Source organism: Moschus berezovskii, chromosome 16 (assembly GCF_049115385.1).
Source record: "Moschus berezovskii isolate FMDL1 chromosome 16, NW_MosBer_1.0, whole genome shotgun sequence".
Taxonomy (NCBI): domain Eukaryota; kingdom Metazoa; phylum Chordata; class Mammalia; order Artiodactyla; family Moschidae; genus Moschus; species Moschus berezovskii.
The window spans coordinates 66188836-66209123 of NC_142475.1; the positions used below are offsets into that span (position 1 = coordinate 66188836).

The 20288-nt window shown below is 39.4% G+C and overlaps 1 protein-coding gene across 1 annotated transcript in view; it reads left to right on the forward strand.

Moving 5' to 3' along the window:
• LOC148775264 (carboxypeptidase A6-like) overlaps nt 1-20288 on the forward strand; it is a 70923-nt gene that overhangs the window by 4541 nt on the left and 46094 nt on the right. Inside the window, exons 3-5 of the mRNA XM_088844580.1 lie at nt 7569-7683; nt 9781-9882; nt 12373-12477. Coding sequence (XP_088700706.1) covers nt 7569-7683; nt 9781-9882; nt 12373-12477 — 322 coding nt within the window. The remainder of the gene's footprint in view (nt 1-7568; nt 7684-9780; nt 9883-12372; nt 12478-20288) is intronic.

Consider the following 20288-nt stretch of genomic DNA (forward strand, 5'->3'; position numbering starts at 1 on the left):
GAGTGGCGGGATCAAAGGAGAATTCCAAACAATCTTTCAGAAGCAAAACCACCTGGACTCTGCATTTGTTGGGATATAGGTAGAAGAGGAAGAACTCTCAGGTGATTCCAAGTTTTCTGTCTTTGGTGACCAAGTGGATAGATTTGAATAATTTGAGTTTTTTTACAGTATTAGTTAAGCAGTGAGTGTGGAACTGCTGGAAGATAGTCCCAATCATCAAATAAGAAACAAAATCTTTTGAGATAAGGGATGGCAGTGGGACCTGATGCCACAGTGATCTGCAAGAAAGGGACTGCAAGAAAACCTTTGGATTTGGCAATGGAAGTTGCACTGGTAACCCTAATGATAGGATTAGAGTATCAGGAGCAGAAGACAGAGAAGTGAACATAGTGTGAGAACACAGCACAGAGCAGACTATTCTGTGACTCTTAGTTACAACAGGGAGAGGGCAGAGATGAGGAAGATGCTAATTCAGTGACTGCCTGAGATTTGGAGTGTGGGTAGGGGGTAACTGTGGCCTGAAGGCACTGTGACCAGCAGGGAAGGAGGCAACTGATGATGAATGACAGAATGCACAGGTGAGGGAGTAGTTTTAAATGGTAGGAAAAGTACTTTATAAGACCAGAGAGGTAAGTGTGGGTCTAGTTAAGACTGTGGCAAAGACAGTCAGCAGGTTAAAGAGACTGTAGTAGTAGCAGTGGTAGTGGCTCAGTCATGTCTGACTTGTGACCCCATGGACTTGCTCACCTGGCTCCTCTGTCCATGGAATTCTCCAGGCAAGAATACTTCAGGGGTAGCCATTTCCTTCTTCAGAGGATCTTCCTCACTCAGGGATCGAACCCAGGACTTGTGCATTGCAGGTGGATTCTTTCCAGTTGAGTCACCAGGGAAACAGGGCAAGAGATCATAACTAATAGCCCAGTTTTCTGGATGAACTGAGAAGCAAAATTTATCTACTTAGAATAAAGAAATAGGGGTTAAAGAGTGTTGCCAAGAAAAAAACTGGGATAGGAACCAATAAAAGTGGTTGCTGCAGAGAAGAAAGATTGCCGCACTGATACAGAGCCGTTTTGCTGGTTAGAACCACAAAAAGCACACGGTGACAAGAAAGTTAAGGTTTCTAGTGAGATGCTAGCTCAAGTATTCATCCATGGGGTCTAATCTGGATAGTCTAGATCAGTGGAGGCTCTAGGAAGAATGATGGAACATTAGGGTGCATGTTACTTTTTTGAATTATGGTTTCTTCAGATACATGCCCAGGAATGGGATTGCTGGACATATGGTAACTCTATTAGTTTTTTAAGGATCCTCCATACTGTTCTCCATAGTGAATGACATGTGCACACTACTATAAATAAACTAGATGACTAATAAGGATCTACTGTGACTCAGTGGTAAAGAATCCGCCTACCAATGCAGGGGATACAAGAGACACAGGTTCAATCACTGGGTAAGGAAGATCCCCTGGAGAAGGAAATGGCAACCCACTCCAATATTCTTGCCTGGGAAATCTCATGGACAGAAGAGCCTGGAGGGCTACAGTCCATGGGGTCAAAAAAGTGTTGGACATGACTTAGCGATTAAACAACAACAAAGGACCTAACTGTATAGCACAGGGCACTCTACGCAATAGTCGGTAATGACCTATATGGGAAAAGAATCTAAAAAGTGGATATGTGTTTAACTGATTCACTTTGCTGTACAGCAGAAACTGACAACTTTGTAAAGCAACTATACTCCAATAAAAAAATTTTTTTTAATGATGGAACAAAATGGAAGAATCAGGGCATTAAGATATTTACAGTGAAAACAGGTTTAGTGTGACTGAGGGCAACAAGTTGGAAGGAAACACGTTTTGATAAAGTGTAGGCTGCTGGACATTGAGAGTTCTGGAGTAGAATACTTGTGGCTGGTGACAGGATCATAGGGGTAGCAATGAAGGAGATGGCTGAAGTGGAATGGAGATCGTTGAGGCTGATGCAGTCAAGAGAGAGTGAGGTTAATCACCATAAAGCCACCTCAGCAATCTTGAATTTCCTTGGCTGATGGCAAGATTGGAGGTGGGGAAAGAGAATGTGTTCCTGACACAGAAAGTAGCAGGGAGTTAGAGGTAAGCAACCAGGAATGGCACAATGCTGAAGGGAGGGTGAGCTTTTCCTGGAAGTTAGAAGGTTAACAGAGCAGTACCAATGGTACCCAGGAGGATGCTGATGAAGTAGGAGTAGAGAAAGTTACCCAAGAGTCTGTGTCCTTAAAAGAGTCCAGTTTCTTCTGGTGCAAGAATATGAGAAGAGGGAGTTCCCTAAAGAGACTGGAGAATGTAGGAATTTTATTTACGATCAAAGAGAATTCCAGAGGGCACAAAAGCAAAGGTTGGGGGAAGAGATGGAGAGAAAGTGCAAAATCTGGGGGGAGAAATGCAGGCTGGTGAATGAGTGAGATGGGAAGGAGTGACTTACTCTTGGTTTGGAATCCTATGATTTTGGCCACAATTGTAGATGACTAACCAGGTGCTGCTAGTGGTAAAGAACCTGCCTGCTGGTACAGGAGACACAAAAGATGCAGGTTCGATCTCTGGGTCAGGAAGATCACCTGGAGAAGGAAATGGCAACCCACTCCAGTATTCTTGCCTGGAAAATCCCATGGACAGAGGAGCCCGGCTGGCTACAGTCCATGAGGTCGCAGAGCCAGACATGATGAGCACACACAACCTCTCAACTACTCCAACTTTTAAGCTAGTGTTTTTACTGCCAGAACTGGCACAGAGATCCCTGGTGAGGCCCAGGAAGGGTTCATGGCTCTCTCAGTCAAGGGAGAGAGCTCTAGTCTCTGTGAAAGCCTGGGACAGAGGGTTTAATGGGGCAGTAACATCCTTTCCTGGCCCCGGAGATATTTGACTCTCAGAGCGATAGGCACAGCTTTATGAAAGTACTGATGGCTTTTTGCAGAAAAGTATTTTATCTGTGCCTCCATAACAGGGTAGAGTCACAGCTGTGCATAAAACCATTGTTCATATTGAACACATTTTAGTCATGGCTGTAGCTCTGACTACAGGCTTTAATTCTCTGAATGCCTAGTAGGGAAGAGCTTGTTTCTATAGGTCCTCAATAAAAAAACTCAAATGCTTCATTAATTATTATTTGGAAGAAAACAATATACAAGTTATTGTAACAAGTGTCTATTTTCATTAAGCATAGGTCATGTGGAACTGCTATAGAATAAAATATCACCCTTTATACCACAGAGAAGAGAGTTTTAAAAAATGAGAGTTTTAAACCAGTGGTCTCCTCCTGGAAAGCAATCATTTACAATTATTCATTTTGTTGGCATGAAGATAATTATATGTAAGTCAATTAAATTCCCCAGGGCTGGTAGGTAGAGATCATTCTAATTGAGTTATATTATTGTAGCCTGGGGTATTTTCCAAAGATTATAATTTACTCTGTACAACTATACATAATATATAGATATACTCATCTTTATAGTAGAGACAATGTGACCTCATGTGTCTAGCCCCTGGGTGATCAACCCCTCTTAATGACATGACCTAGGAAATGATTCCTTTTGCCACAAAAAATTTCAATACTTTTGTAAATTAAATACCTGTTAAAAAAAAATGGTAATGGAATTTCAAAGTCTGACACTCACTCCCTGTCCACCCTAGAAGCTTTGGGGAGGTGATTTTGCACTAAGTGATATCATCACTTGTATAAAGTTCTTAATAGATCTAGAAAAAATCTTTGACTATTTCAAAAGGAAAACAACTCAATGAAGATATAATCACATTAAAAAGGCTTGATACAGTACACTTTAGCATGTTCATTGACTTTTTAAGGAAGTATATGCTATACATTGGGACATCCAGGTGGCACAGTGGTAAAGAATCTGCCTGCCAATGCAGGGATGCAAGAGACGTGGGTTCTATCCCTAGGTCAGGAAGATCCCCTGGAGAAGAAAATGGCAACCGACTCCAGTATTCTTGCCTGGAGAATTCCATGGTCAGAGGAACCTGGAGGGCTACAGTCCATGGGGTCGCAAAGAATCAGACACAACTGAGCACACACGTGATTAGAATAGAAATAGTAATCAGCCATAGGAAACTAAGAAACTACAGCTGTTTAAAAAAAAAAAAATCATTTGGACCCCATTTCATGGGCCTCTCATCAATCTGCTGGTTTCCAGTTGGCCACTTTGACAAGAAAAATGGGGCCAGACCTGGTGTGACAGCCTGGCGGTCAGGAAGCTGTTCCCAGGCTACAACTGCCCCCACTCTTGTGACCATAATTGCCTCTCAAGTCAAGAAGCTGGTGAGTGGACCCCAGAGATCTGAGTCCAGACACCTGACAGCCTCTTAACAGTCATGTTTCTGCCACCTCAACACGGTCACACCAGCAGGAGATGGCCTCTGCCCGATTTTTAACTTCCTCTTTTGGCAGGGTTCACAAATTCGTACCCAGAACCATAGTTACTTGAGAGTCAAGGAAAAGTACTTATCAGTCTCCCAGTCCTTTCAAAACAAGAGGTCCAAAGAGAGAGGAGGGATAGATGCTGTTGACCACACCCAGCACGGATACTCAGGAGGAAAGAGAATGCAAAGACCAGCTATATTCTAATACTTTCTTCCATTTTTATTTAATGTGTAAACTGAGAAGACTGAGAGCAGTCAGTTTCCAGATTAATTAGTCTAAATTACTGGTTTCCAGATTGTTAGCCTAAATTTGAGCTCGACTATGTATTAAAATCACATTGTGAGCCTTTCAGAAAGGCCTGATACCTTTGCACAGAGATTCTTGTGTAAGTAGGGCTCAGTGTGGCATATTTTTTAAAACTCGTGGGTGATTTTTAAAGCAGCCTGTCTTGAGAATCACTGGCTTAAATGAATGGATAGATAGCAGAGCTCCGAAGACCAGCTCAATTGAGAGCACCTGGAAATTTTAAAACAAGACTGAGAAGCTTAAGTGTTGATTCATCAGAGAAGCTAATACCCAACTAGATTGATTCCACAACGTCAGACTGAAAAACTTCATAATTTTCTTAGTTTGGTTACAACACTAGTTAGAAAATTTTACTGTAAATCTTGTATGGGAGAAATTATCAATTAGAACTATTCTGACTATTCTCTGAATGGGGATTTCATTATATTATTAGTAATATGTTAAGTCATTTATCAACTGATAATGATAAAGAACTCATTCAGAAGCATGATTTTTCATACCGAAACTCCTGGGAAAATATTAGCTTTTGAAGGGGTACAGTGCCAAACAAACAGATGGACCAGCATCAGAACTTCAGAAATTTTCTGGTGATGAATATGGAGAATGACCTTGTGCCTGCTCAGTCACTTCAGTCGTGTCTGATCTTTGCGACCCCATGAACTGTAGCCCACCAGGGTCCTCTGTCCGTGGGATTCTCCGGGCAAGAATACTGGAGTGGGTTACCATTTCCTTCTCCAGGGGACCTTCCAGACCCAGGGATTGAACTGGCATCTCTTGCATATCCTGCATGGGTAGGTAGTTTCTTTACCACTGAGTCTCCTGGGAAGCCCACTCTTGCTTTAAGGGGAAACAAATTATCTGTGCTTGTTTATATTTAAAAAGTCTGCCCACTTTGGAAATTATACAAAAACAATACACTAGAGCCTCATTTTGTAAACATTTCTGTAAAGGTCTTTATACCTTTGAAAACTTTTGTGTGTTTGTGTGTCTTATGTTTTTAAATTGAAACTTCACAAGAAGGTTCTTCTGTAGTTTGCTGGCTTTGGCAAGTCTATTTACTACCCACCCCCCATCCCCGCCTTAGTTTCCTGAAAGAGATAAAAGTATCCAGGAGAAATGGATAGATGGTACTGGTGAGGGAATCATAGCTGAAGACTGCCTGCAGTAACTGGAATTTGTTGACCATTTATAACCATCTCATCTCTAATCAAACTCGCATTTTTCTTGACCCCCCCGAGACTCGCTCACAACACAAGAAGACTGGACATTGACAAAGATGTTCATTTGGTTCTTTACAGCCACACTGGCAATACTGTAAAATTCTTTACCCATACAAAGCTACTTTCATCTATAACTTGTTTCCTTAGGGAAGAAAGAAAGAACTAATACAGATCATGTTCAGACTGACAATTTAAACTCCACTCATATTTTGAGCCCCAGCAAGCAACTACCAAACAAGTTTACCAAGTCTGTGCCATGCCACCTTACCTTGATTTTTGATGTTTCTAAAGTCAAACATTGAAACCAAAAGGACAGTAAGCTGATGATAAATTCCCGATTAAATGCTTTGTCCACAGTGGGTCCTCAGTAAATAACGAATGAGTAAATCAAGAGGAATGTCCTACACCCAGCATGACCCTAAGTAAATCTACTTCTTTTGTGGACAAAAAAAATTGTCTTTTATTTCTTGAATAAAGTGACTTACATGGGTCAACTTTGAAAGTCATTTAAAGATGCCATTACATGTTGTTTTAATAGCACTGAAATCACCAAGCAACAACAGGAAAATCATTGAGAGGCTCTTTAACATCTTTAAGTAAATGAATGAGCATCTTGTTACTTCATGGTGCTCTAGTTGGAGGAGGTGAGAGAACACTGGGGGAACTAGCCATATCTAGCTTGGACATCTCATCAAGGATACTAACGACTGCAGCTGGAGCTATTCCACACATTTCAGTGACCCTGGAATCCCCAACCCTGACCACAGCCTTCAATTCCCAAGTGCATTCGCTTTGCTTACCTGAACTTGTCTTTGCTTACCTGAACTTGTCTTCTCTTGGCATCCTTGATACTGTCGGGCAGTGAAAGTAGCTTTTTCTGACTCTGGTTGCTTCTTCCGTGTCCTCTTGAAGCTGGCAGCTTCTTTCCCTTTTCTGAGCTCTGGGTCAAGTGTGCTAGGTAACGACATAAGGAAAGTCTTTCCGTGACAAAAGGCACAGGAACAGATAGAAACAGCTAAAAAGGAGGCTGTGGCAAGGGAGTGGAGGAACTTGTCTTGTTTCATTTTTCAAAATGTCACACCAGACTTGAGTCTGTTTTGGGTTCATGTTCCAAGTTCAAATTCTGGCTATGCATCACTAGCAGAATGACATTGGCAAGTTCTTAACCCTTTTGAGGCTTGGTTTCCCCATTTGCAAAGTGGAAATAACCATATGAGGTAGGTTTTATAGTTATTAACTCAGTTGATGTATGTACTGGGATGACCAAAAAGTTCAGTCAGGTTTTTCTGTAAGATGTTTTGGAAAAACATGAACAAACCTTTTGACCAACCCCATAAAATACACAGCACAGTGCCTATCACCTGGTAGGTGCTCAGTAAATATAAGTGTTCCCATCCTTCCATTCTTGTAGCTACTTCATCAATGGTGGTTAGTATTAGTATAATTATTACTTGTGAACATCTGTTCTGTAATTTACATTTAATATTCATTATACCATTTATTTAAGAGTTGTTATTTTCTGAAAAAGAACATCTTCCCCACATTTTGTATTTTTAGAAATGTCAGTCCTGATTTTCTTTTGACTCATTTTTATGTTATCTCCATTTAATCATGTCTATCATTTCAAATCCAGCATCCTCATAGAAGATCTTCAGAAAGTACTGGAAAAGGGAAGCAGTTTGCCAGCCTGGAGAAGTCGAAGATCCCTCTCTGGGTATAATTATGAAGTTTATCACTCCTTAGAAGAAGTATGTAATCAAAGGACATTTTGTGGCTTTTTTTCAAGTGCATCTTTATCATTCAGGTCTCAGGACTGAGGAGAAGCATAGGGACACAGGCAGAAGTTATGTGAAGAATACTTAAGCTTTTACAATGTCCAGGCACCTCAGTTCTCTTCCATTAAGCATTTTATATGTGAAGTATATACGAGAAGTAGCAAAATAATTTTAATTTCACGTTCTTTACCCAACCCACCCCTACAATGGACAGGGGAAGTGCAATGGAAGAGTGTGGTGATGCTGCTATATAGTCAGCCTGTGGTATCCAAAGGACATTGGGTGCAGGACCCCCTGTGGAGTCCAGAATTTTGGTTACTCAAGTCCCTCGTGTATAACGGCATGGTTCAGTCAGCCCTCAGTATCCACCAGTTCAGCATCCAAAGATATGGAGGGCCAACTGTAATAATGGTAATAAACCCTAACTGGAAATCCATGGAATGTTGAGCTAGCCAGAGTATGAGGGCAATGGTTTGGCTGAGCAGTGGAGTGAATTTTGATGTTGGCCGCATACCCTCTGCAAATTTGAGCCCCCCAAAGCCAAACTGCATGTGTGGCTCCTCAGGGCCTGTTAGCCTGCTGTTACTTATTTTATCTGGAAAACATAGGGACCCATCCCACTGCTGCTACTATACATCTGGGCAACAACTAATTATTCTTCAAATCTCAGTTTGTGCAAGAAGAGAGTTGGTTCTACTCTCCTAGATGGGTCAGAACTCCCTGTCCCAGCCCCAGCATATTACCTGCACCCATAGAACATGGATGTAATAGCTAACACCATTTTTAATTATGACTAAGTACTTGATTAATGCCTTCCTCTCCTAATAAGCTGCAAGAGCCATGGGGGCTGGCCATTGCTTTCTTGTTCACCACTGTATCTCCAGTGGCAAGCAGAGACTTCCAAACAGGGGGTCGTTGACAGAACAAATAAAGAATGAGTACATACATTTTTTCATTCTTCCCCTGAATTCTGAATTGAGCAAAGGAATGCCAGTCATAGAAGTAATGAGATCCTGTTATATTCTTAAGAGAATGTTTAGTTCTCTTGATAATGACTTTCAAAATTATATCCACATAATTTATGTTTTAAACATACTTTTTAGAAGCTTGAAGTTAGCAGCAATGAAAAGGATTTAGATAACTTGACACTTTAAAGTGCTATTAACATACACTAGAAAAAGGTCAAAATTTTAAAATATATTAATATGATAAGTACATATACATGTGTGTGTGCTGAGTTTCTCAGTCATACATACATATACATAAATGTATGTGTGTACATGTGCTCATTAGACTAAACAGCAATAGAAAAAAAGGAAAATATGAGTACTTTCCAAATATCTTTTTTAGACTCTTACACATCTTGGAACAGTGGGACACTTTTTTGTGACTTCCTTCCTCCCTTATTGGGCTTTTAAGTCAGAAATGTTACCCATCTTTCTAAATGCCTTATTTATCCATCTCAAATATACCTTTTCCTGATGACAGATAAATGTGTGTGAATGGATCAGTGTCAGTATATTGCTATTACTGGGGAAATTATTCACGGTATGCCCTCTGATGTGGGCTGGATAGACTAAATCTTAAATGCAAAAGATAATGCCTTTTTCTTAGCATCTTCTGTTCAGTGGTAAATTACAATATATAGGACTTAATATAGCACATCCCAATAGTTGGGATGGTTTTTCTGAAGCTTACTTCTTTCTTTCCCTCTTAAACACTTGGAGATGAAAGAAATAAATTTTTATTTTTTAAAAAGAATCCAGAATACATGGATTAATTTTCTGTAAAATTTTGCCATTAAGACGTTAATGACAAATAGTAGTAGAAAGGTATGCTTTAAAAAGGGAACGATATGAAGACAAAGCACTTGTATATGAGAGCAGAAAATAAAGTGTAATTTTTGGTATGTTGAAGAAAATTAAGGCTACAAAATTGGATTTTCATTAAATTTTATACTCCATACATGCTTTTTGAGTTCCAAGACCTATTGTATTTCTGTTACCTTTTGTTTATTAAAAGCTCCATAATTGTGTGAGTCTAACATGGCTTTAATTTATTTGCTTTTAGATTCAAAATTGGATGCATCATTTGAATAAAACACATTCAGGTCTCATTCACATGTTCTCTATTGGAAAATCATATGAGGGAAGATCTCTTTATGTTTTAAAGGTAAAAAAATAAGAAATTAGCAACTGAATATTTACTATTCATCTTTTTCAGCTTTGACTTATAAGGAAAAGAAGTGAAATGGTATTTCATAGTGTCTCATATTTAACATCATCTGGTAATTTAAGACTGGTGGCTTAGATAGTAAAGAATCTGCCTACAAACAAGAGACCAGAGTTTGATCCCTGGGTGCAGAAGATACCCTGGAGAAGGGAATGGCAACTCATTCCAGTATCCAGGATGGATAATCCCACAGACAGAGGAGCCTGGTGGGCTGTCAGTCCATGGGGTTGTAAGGTGTCAGACACGATTGAGTGACTAACACTTTCACTTTTTTTCTAGTAATTTAAGAAAAAATATTTTTTCCCTTAAGCTTTTGAGCCATATTTAATTTTTGCCATTGAGTATCCCAGAGAATACTATTTATAACTTATTCAGAGTGACTGATGAGCTTCAAAAATAATGACCTTCAAAATTATTTGTGGGTTGGTGCTGCTTACAATGAACAGATGCAAAAATATACCAGTGTGTCAGAAGGTATACGTCACTCCCAGCCCTTGAGCCTGCATTGTCCTCCAGCTACTCACCTATAGCTCTCCATTCCTTCTCAGCCAAACATCTTAAAAGATTTTCCTACATCACTGTCTCTACTTCCTCACCAACCATTCAGACCTTGGACTCCCTGACCTTTGCCCAATGACAATGACTCTAGAACTTCTGGATGACTTCTACTTGGCTCTCCTCCCATCTCAGAGCATCTTCTTCCCTTGTCCTTTCTTTACATGCTGGTGGCCCCAGGATTCTCCCCCAAGCTGTGCTCTCTGCCTACCTGCCGGCTCGGAAGCACATCCACCCCATGGTTTCAGCTATCGTTCCAGACTTATCTGTTCAGTGGACTCTGCTCTTTAGAGCTGGGCATCCTCATCTCGACATTCACCAAAGCACCTCAGACTCACGATGGCACCACTGTGCTCCAGATCAGGAAACATGAACCACCATGAATTCCTCTTCCTTATTCTAACCACTTCAAATCTAACACGAAGAACTGACAATTTTTTTTTCTTCTGTCTTCTGGATTTATCACAACCTCTTCTCTTGTCCTCACTGCTGTTGACCTAGTCTTGTTTCTGGATCTATTCTCCCTGGACTATTACAATCGTGGCCTCAGGACTGAACTTCCTCATGAGTCCCCATCCTCTAACCTAACTAGCCACACACACCCACACCCCTCCCATAGAATACAGGATGAAGACTTATCTGAATGTCATATCTAGGAATGTCATGTGTCTCCTGCCTCTGTGTCAGCTGCATCTCCCTTCTTTCCTCATACCTTGGAAGCAGTGGTTCAAATATGGTGTGCTCCGCTTCTCTTCCAAGCTTGAGATAGATGTCTTCTTTCACTTGTCTGCCAAGCAAGCTTGCAGTTTTACTCTCCTACTCAAAGTGTTTCTCTTCTGAGAAGCCCTCGTTTGTTCCACAGGAAAATGACACATAGCACCCAATGTCCCCAAAGTAACTCCTGCATATTCATATTATAGTGATGAATTGCTGGTATTTCTGCCCTCTCCACTACCACATAAATTCCTCATCTTCTCATCTCAGAATCTCCAAGGCCAGGCACTGTGTCTGATGTTTAAAAGGATTTCTTAAAGTGTTAATATAAGTTGAGTGAATTAATGAATGAATGAAAATTAGATCTCCCATCAGTGTCAAAAGCCACCTACCAATTAGTGGGTAAGAAATCATGTTATAGATGAAATTTATATAGCAGGGTTATAAAGAAAAGTTTATTGCTTGATTCTACAAATCAAATTGTTTTGTGTTTCCTTTATGTACTGTAATAAAATTTGACTTTGTCTTCCTACAAGACATAGCTATTTCTTTAATGGATATTGCTTGGGAATATTTCTGTTACCTTGCATGGGGAGACAGGTTGAGAAAAGGAAGGGAAAAATTCAGCTTCTTACTTAACTGCCACATATTATATTAAAATGGAATGTGTGTGTGCTAAGTCGCTTCTGTCATGTCCAACTCTTTGCAACCCTATGGACTGGGGCCCTCCAGGCTCCGCTGTCCATGGGATTCTCCAGGCAAGAATACTGGGAAGATTGCCATTCCCTCCTCCAGGGAATCTTCCCGACCCAGGGATCAAACTGGCATCTTTCACACCTCTTTTGCATTGGCAAGCAGGTTCTTTACCACTGGCGCCACCTGGGAAGCCCTAAAATGGAGAAGCACGCCTATTTAACCAACTGCCTTTTCTTTATGTATTTTCCACTTCTTTGATTTGTAATTAAAGCAATAAATTTACAGTTTCTGCATAAATAAGCCTGGACTTCTGAAATCGATAGGAACTCTCTTTGTCTTTTTTATGGGTTACCTAATGAACCCAATTCTAGTGAAGTATCATGCTGAAACCATATTAAATTATGCAGGTCAGTGAATCCAAAAATAAAAGCTTGCATTGGTTACTATGAATACTCTTGTTTTCAGCTGGGCAGAAGATCACATGCTTACAAAAGAGCTGTCTGGATGGACTGTGGCATTCATGCAAGAGAATGGATTGGTCCTGCCTTCTGTCAGTGGTTTGTAAAAGAAGTAAGTTAAACCCTTTATGCAGTGTCCATTTGAGCTAGTCAGTGTTTTTATTCTGCTCAAGGAACAAAACTGGGAATGTGAAGCGAGTGATACCTGATAATAACACCATAATTTTGTGGGTTGCTTTTATGTTTATGAAGGCCTCTCAAAACCCTGACTCAGATTATCTTCACCTCTGCCCTTAGAGACTGGAATTACCAACCCTCATTAAAGAGAAAGAACTTGAGATTCAGTGTTTATGAATTTATGACAAATTAGGAATCAACCATAGTAGCTGATCTATGACAAAAAGCTAAAAATTCAATGTATGGTGTTCCAAAACAGTTTCTCATGTGATATTCAGCATGGAAAATTCTATATGACTTTTGTTCTCCTTAAAAATGATCTCACATATGCTATAGCAATAAAGAGATGCCCTCCTGCTATGGATCTGTGATTTAGATACCAAAGACCTTTAGCATTCACTGTTTCAGTGACTAATGGTTGATGACATAGTGGTTTCTCATTTTCTGGAGGCTTCATTTAAGTCATAAGCCCTATGAGGCTAGTATATTGAATGTGTTCGTATCCCAAGTGTGGGTCAGCCTCATGGGCTAACATCTTAATACATTTTGATATCTTTCTATTGTCAAGAATATAATGACTTTCATGGTTTTCTTTTTCAGTTCGACTTCTTAGTGTTTTGTTTTGTTTTTTTAAAGACTCCTAAAAGAAAACGAACTACTAGTACAGGTAATAAAAGTGAAAAAGTCTAAGGAAAGGAGGTTCTAAACCAGAAAATAACCCTAAAAATTACCTATGGAAAACCATTAATGATACAAGATAGTGAAATATTTCAGTTATATTTCACTGTTTTATGGTGAAATTATGTGACCTAGTGCAGTTTGTAATTTTGAAGACTCTCCTAGTCTTAAAATATATGCCTCACAAATGTCAATGTTGTACTAAATTTGTAAAATCTTCTTCTCCACCACTACCAAGCCCACACAAGTATCCATTTTATAATGTAATAATAAAATTTTCAAAGTATTCCCACTCAGTGTATTCAACAATTCATATTGTCTTAAAATACCATTTTATCCAGTAGGACAAATGCAAAAGCTAACAGATTGTTAACCCTAGCATCTTGTATAAATGTCGGACACGACTGAGCGACTGAACTGAACTGAACTGATATACATATAACATTGTCTACTGTCTCAAGTTTCAAAAATGAAAAGGGAAAAATGGTTAAGAACAGAATATCTATTGTTTATAGACTATGGTCCTTCCCAGGTGGTGCTAGTGGTAAAGAACCCAGCTGCCAATGCAAGAGACGTAAGAGACATGGATTCGATCCCTGGGTCAGGAAGATCCCCTGGAGAAGAGCACGGCAACCCACTCCAGTATTCTTGCCTGGAGAATCCCATGGACAGAGGAGCCTGGTGGGCTACAGCCCATAGGGTAGCACACAGTCAGACACAACTGAAGCGATTTAGCACACATGCAACCATCGTCCTGTGTGTTATTATAGAACATAAAATATATCTTCCAAACATTTAATCTCACCCTCACATGTGCAGCCTTTTTATAGCACCTAAACTTAATTTGTCCGTGTGGTAATTGTCTTTCTTCCTATACCAGTGCCGAGGGCAGAGCCTATCTTGTTCATTGCCAAATTCCTAGCACCTAGAATACCATCTGGCACTTAATAATGCTTCAGTTATTTGTGAATGAATGGGAATAATGAGAATTCAGTGGTTGTGATCATGAGAAATTTCTGGGAAATGACTTGTGATTCATCTCCTAAGGATATGAATGGTACTACCTAGACTTTGCAGTGTCCAATATGTATAGCCATACATGGCAGCCCTAGAACCCAAGCTAAATTGAGTACTGAAGAATTGATGCTTTTGAACTGTGGTGTTGGAGAAGACTCTTGAGAGTCCCTTGGACTTCAAGGAAATCAAACCAGTCCATCCTAAAGGAAATCAGTCCTGAATATTCATTGGAAGGACTGATTCTGAAGCTAAAGCTTCAGTACTTTGGCCACCTGATGCAAAGAGCTGACTCATTTGAAAAGACCCTGATGATGGGAAAGATTGAAGACAGGAGGAGAAGCAGATGACAGAGGATGAGATAGTTGGATGGCATCACCAACTCGATGGACATAAGTTTGAGTAAGCTTCAAGAGTTGGTAATGGGCAGGGAAGCCTGGCATGCTGCACTCCATGGTGTTGCAAAGAGTTGGACACGACTGAGTGACTGAACTAAACGAATTTTTGTTCTCTCTTTTTTGGTGCTTTTCCCCAAATTCAGCAGCTTAAAACAGCAAACATTGATTACTTGCTAGTTTCTGTGGGTCACAATCCAGGTGCAGTTTAGCCAAGTGTCTCGGGTAAGTCAAAGTGTCAGCTGGAGTTTGGGCCATCTCGGGCTTGTGTGGGGAATCTGTGTCTGAGAGCTCAGTCACGTGACTGTTGGCAGCTTCTGTCCTCCCTGGCTGTGAGCCAGAGACATCAGTTCCCCGTCACATGGGCATCACCACAGGACAGCTCACAACCCAGCACCTGGCTACCCTCAGAACAGATGAGGCCAAGAAAGAGCAAACAGCCCAAGACGGAAGCCACAGTCTCTTTTAACCTATTTTCAGAAGTGATATCCTATCACTTTTTTCATATTATGTCCATTGGAATATGTCACTAGGTCCAGACTGGATTCAAGGGGAGGGCATTGGACAAGAGTACAAGTGCCGAGAAGTGAGAATCACTGGGGGCCACCTTGGAGGCTGCCAGCCGTACCTGGTGGGACTTTCTCCATAGCCATCACTATTTACTTGCATCCTTACTTCAACAGGAACTGGAAGAAAACTTATCAAGCCTTTTAAGTTCCTGCTAGAACAGCAGATGGCACAGAGGTTACATACACACATGTAGTAGTCAGACAGCCCTGGGTTGGAATGCCAGCTCTGCCATTTACTAGCTGTGTGATCTTGGTGGGCAAGTCATAATCATAATGTGTGACACACTCGGTTATTGGGAGGATTCAATTATATAATGTTTATAAAAGACTTAAGAGTGCTTGGCATATAATAAGCAGTTAATAAAATCAATTCATTTTTGATAGGAGTAGTATCAGCAAATTGGTATTTTAAAATGACCAGAGAATCATTAGAAAGAAAATCAGCAAGGATATGAAAGAACTTAACACCACCAACCAACAGGATCTAAATCACATTTATGGATTACCCAACCAACAACAGCAGAATATGCATTCTTTTCAAGTGCCTGCAGAATATACTGGGGCTTTATCCCCGCTCAGCTGGTAAAGAACCTGCCTGCCAATGAAGGAGACGCAAGAGATACAGGTCCAATCCCTTGGTCGGGAAGATTTCCTAGAGAAGGAAATGGTAACACGCTCTAGTATCCTGCCTGGGAAATCCCATGGATAGAGGAACCTGGTGGGTATGTCCATAGGGTCTCAAAGAATTGAACACAACTGAACACACACACACAGAACATATACCAAGATATTCCATATCACACACCAAGAAACAAATCTCAACAAATTTAAAGGATATGAAATCATACAGACTGTTTTCTGACCACAGGGAAATCAAACTAGATATTGATAACAAAAAGATAATCTCCAAACACTGAAAAATTAAGACGCCTCTGAATTACCTATGAGTTAAGAATAAAATCTCAAGGGAAATTTAAAAAGTAAATTGCACTGAATGAACATGAAAATTCATACAGCATATTAAAATGTGTGGTACACATCTAAATGCTAAGAGGGAAATTTATAGCACTTAAATGTATACATTGAAAAAGAGGGAAATTCTCAAAAGAATAAGCTCTCAAATCAAGAACCTAGAAAAATAGAAAATAAAGGCAAAGCAAGAATAAGGAGGTAATAAGGATAAGAGTAAAAATCAATGAAACTGAAAACAGAAAATCATTACAGAAATCAGTGAAACAAGGAGCTAGTTCTTGAAAAGATCAGTGAAATCAACAAAGTTCTAGCAAGAGACAAAAAAAAGAACATACAAATTACCAACTTCATAATGAAAGAGAGATATGATTACAGACCCTGCAGATATCAAAAGGACAATAAAAGAATACTATGAATAAATCTACACATATAAATTTGACAACTTAAGCAAAAATATACCAGTAAATAGAAAAACACAAACTTTCACAACTCATCCATTATGCAACAGGCAAATTGAATATCCCTTCAGTCGCTCAGTCGTGTCCGACTCTCCGCGACCCCATGAATCACAGCACGCCAGGCCTCCCTGTCCATCACCAACCCCCGGAGTACACTCAAACTCATGTCCACAGAGTCGGTGATGCCATCCAGCCACCTCATTCTCGGTCATCCCCTTCTCCTCCCGCCCCCAACCTTTCCCAGCATCAGAGTCTTTTCCAGTGAGTCAACTCGTCGCATGAGGTGGCCAAAGTATTGCAGTTTCAGCTTTAGCATCAGTCCCTCCAATGAACATCCAGGATTGATCTCCTTTAGAATGGACTGAACTGAACTGAACTGAACTACAATTAAAGACATTGAATTCATAATTTTAAAATTCAAAAAGAAGAAAGGAATAAATCTCCCTACCCAGATGGTTTCACTAAAGAATTCTACCAAATGTTTAAAGAAGAATAAGACCAATTCTACACACTCACTTTCACAAAATGGGAGCAAACATTTTCAATTCATTTTATAAAGTTAGTATTACCCTAGTACCAAAATCAGACAAAGACAGTAGGAAAAAAAAAAAAACTAGAAAATAGATTCAGATATCCTTAACAAAATTTTGCCAAATAGAATTTATCAACCTATAAAAATAATTCTGTATCACAACCAAGTGAGGTTTATTTCAGAGACCCAAACCTGGTTTAATATTTGAAATTCAATCAATGTAATCTACCATACTAACTAGCTAAAGAAGAGAGTCTATCTAATCAATTGATACAGAAAAATACCTTGACAAAATTTAATAAACATTCATAATAAAAACTCTCAGAAAAGCAGATATAGTGTGGAACTTCCTCAACTTTATAAAAACTATGAAAACCATATTGCAAACATTACACTTAGTGGTAGATGAGCAAACGCTTCCTCCTAGATCAAGAACAAGGTAAGGATGTCCTCTCTCACCACTCAATTAACATAGTGCTGAAAGTTCTGGTCAGTAGAAGAGGAAGAAATAAAAGACATACAGATCTGAAAAAAATGAATAAAATTTTTCTATTCATTAATGACATGATTGTCTACATAGAAAATCGTTAGGAATCTACAGGAAAATAGAAGTAACAAGTAAGATAGATCACAGGACACAAAATAAACATACTGTATTTCTATATACTAGCAGTGAACGTGTGGATGCTGAAATTAAAAATACATTATAATTTATAATTACTCAACAAATGAAATAAACAGGCATAAATCTCACAAAACAAGTATAGGAATTATGTGCTGAAAACTATAAAACACTGATCAAAAAAAAAATCTATATAGAGACATGCCATATTCATGGACTGGAAGATTCAATATAGAAAAATATCAGTTCTCTCCAATTGATATCAATGTTTAACATAATTCCTATAAAAATTCCAGCAAGACTTTCTGTAGATATAGGTGAAATTATTCTAAAATTTATAGGAAAGGGCAAAGGAACCATAAGAGTTAAAACTATTTTGTAAAAGAATCATTTTACTCAACTTCAAGGTATGTAGCTACAATAATCTGGTGAAGAGACAGACAGAAAAATGGAACAGGAGATTCAGATACAGACCTACAAAATGTGCCCAAGTGATTTTCAACAAAGGTGTAAAAGCAATTCAGTGAAGGAAAGACTTACTTTTTAACAAATGGTGCTGGAGCAAGTGGACTTCCATAGGCAAATAAATGAATTTCAACCTAAGCCTCATTTCTTACAAAAAAAATTAACTCAAAGTGGATCATAGACTTAAATGAAAAATGTTAATTTATAAAAACTTTTTTTAAAAAAATAGGAAAAAAATCTTCAGGATCTAAAACTAGGCAAAAAGTTCTTAGACTTGACACCAAATGCAAGTTCCATATAAGGAAAAGTTGATAAGCATTATCAAGCTTAATCAAATTTTAAATTTTTACTGTGTGAAAGACCCTGTTAAGAGGAGAAAAAAGACAAGCTACAAACTTTGCCATATATCTGATAAACGACTCCTATTTGGAGAATATAAACTCAAAACTTAACAATAAGAAAGCAAGTAATCCAATTAGGAAATGGGCAAGAGACATGAAGAGACATTTCACCAGAGTATACAGATGGTCAAAAAAAGAGAAAAGCCCAGAAAAAAAGATGCCATTAAGGCAATTCAAATTAAAACCACAATGAGCTATCACTAGACACCCATCAGAATGGCTAAAATTACATACACACACACCCCTGGAGGTACAAGGAAGGACTGACTCACCAACCAGTGCTGGGGAAGATGGGGAAAAACCAAATCACTCACACACTGCTAGTGAGAAGGTAAAATGGTGGAGTTACTCTTGAAAACAGTTAACACTTTCATTTAAAACTAGACTTGCAACTATCATCAGGTCAGTTCAGTCGCTCAGTCGTGTCCGACTCTTTGCGACTCCATGAACCACAGCACACCAGGCCTCCCTGTCCATCACCAACTCCCGCAGTTCACCCAAACCCATGTCCATTGAGTCAGTGATGCCATCCAACCATCCTATCCTCTGTCATCCTCTTCTCCTCCTGCCCTTAATCTTTCCCAGCATCAGGGTCTTTTCAAATGAGTCAGCTCTTCACATGAGGTGGCCAAAGTATTGGAGTTTCAGCTTCTACTATCATATAACCCAGTAATTGCACTCTTGGCATTTATCCCAGAGAAATTGAAACTTATGTTCACTCAAAAACTGTATACAAATGTTTCCAGCAGCTTTATCTGTAATAGCTAAAAACTGGAAACAATCCAGATACCCTTCGATGGGCAAATAGTTAAAGAAACTAATACATGCATGTCATGGAAAAGTACTCAGCAAAAAAAGGAACAAACTATGGAAACACACGACATGAATGAATCTCCAGAGAATTATGCTGAATGAAAAACTAGTCCCAAATAGAAACATACTGCAGGATCTCATTTATAGGATGTTCCTGAGGTGATGAAATTACAGTTGACTCAAATAGACAGCATATTAAAAAGCAGAGAAATTACTTTGCTGACAAAAGTCTGTCTAGTCAAAGCTATGGTTTTTCCAGTAGTCATGTATGGATATGAGAGTTGGACTCTCATACAAAAAGCTGAGTGCCAAAGAATTGATACTTTTGAACTGTGGTGTTGGAGAAGACTCTTCAGAGTCCCTTGGCCTGCAAGGAGATCCAACCAGTCCATCCTAAAGGAAATCAGTCCTGAATATTCATTGGAAGGACTGATGCTGTAGCTGAAACTCCAATACGCTGGCCACCTGATGCAAAGAACTGACTCCTTGGAAAAGACCCTGATGCTGGGAAAGATTGAAGGCAGGAGGAGAAGGGGACGACAGAGGATGAGATGGTTGGATGGCATCATCAACTTGATGGACATGAGTTTGAGCAAACTCCAGGAGTTGATGATGGACAGAGAAGCCTGGCATGCTGAAGTTCATGGGGTCGCAGAGTTGGACATAATTGAGTGACTGAACAACAACAAAAAATATGGATTTAAGCTGCAAGGGTCCACTCATACACAGATTTTTTTCAATAAATACGTGCCACAGTTGTACATGATCCTTGGTTGGTTGAACCCAGGGATGTGGAACACTAGATATGGAGGACCAATTGTAAAGTT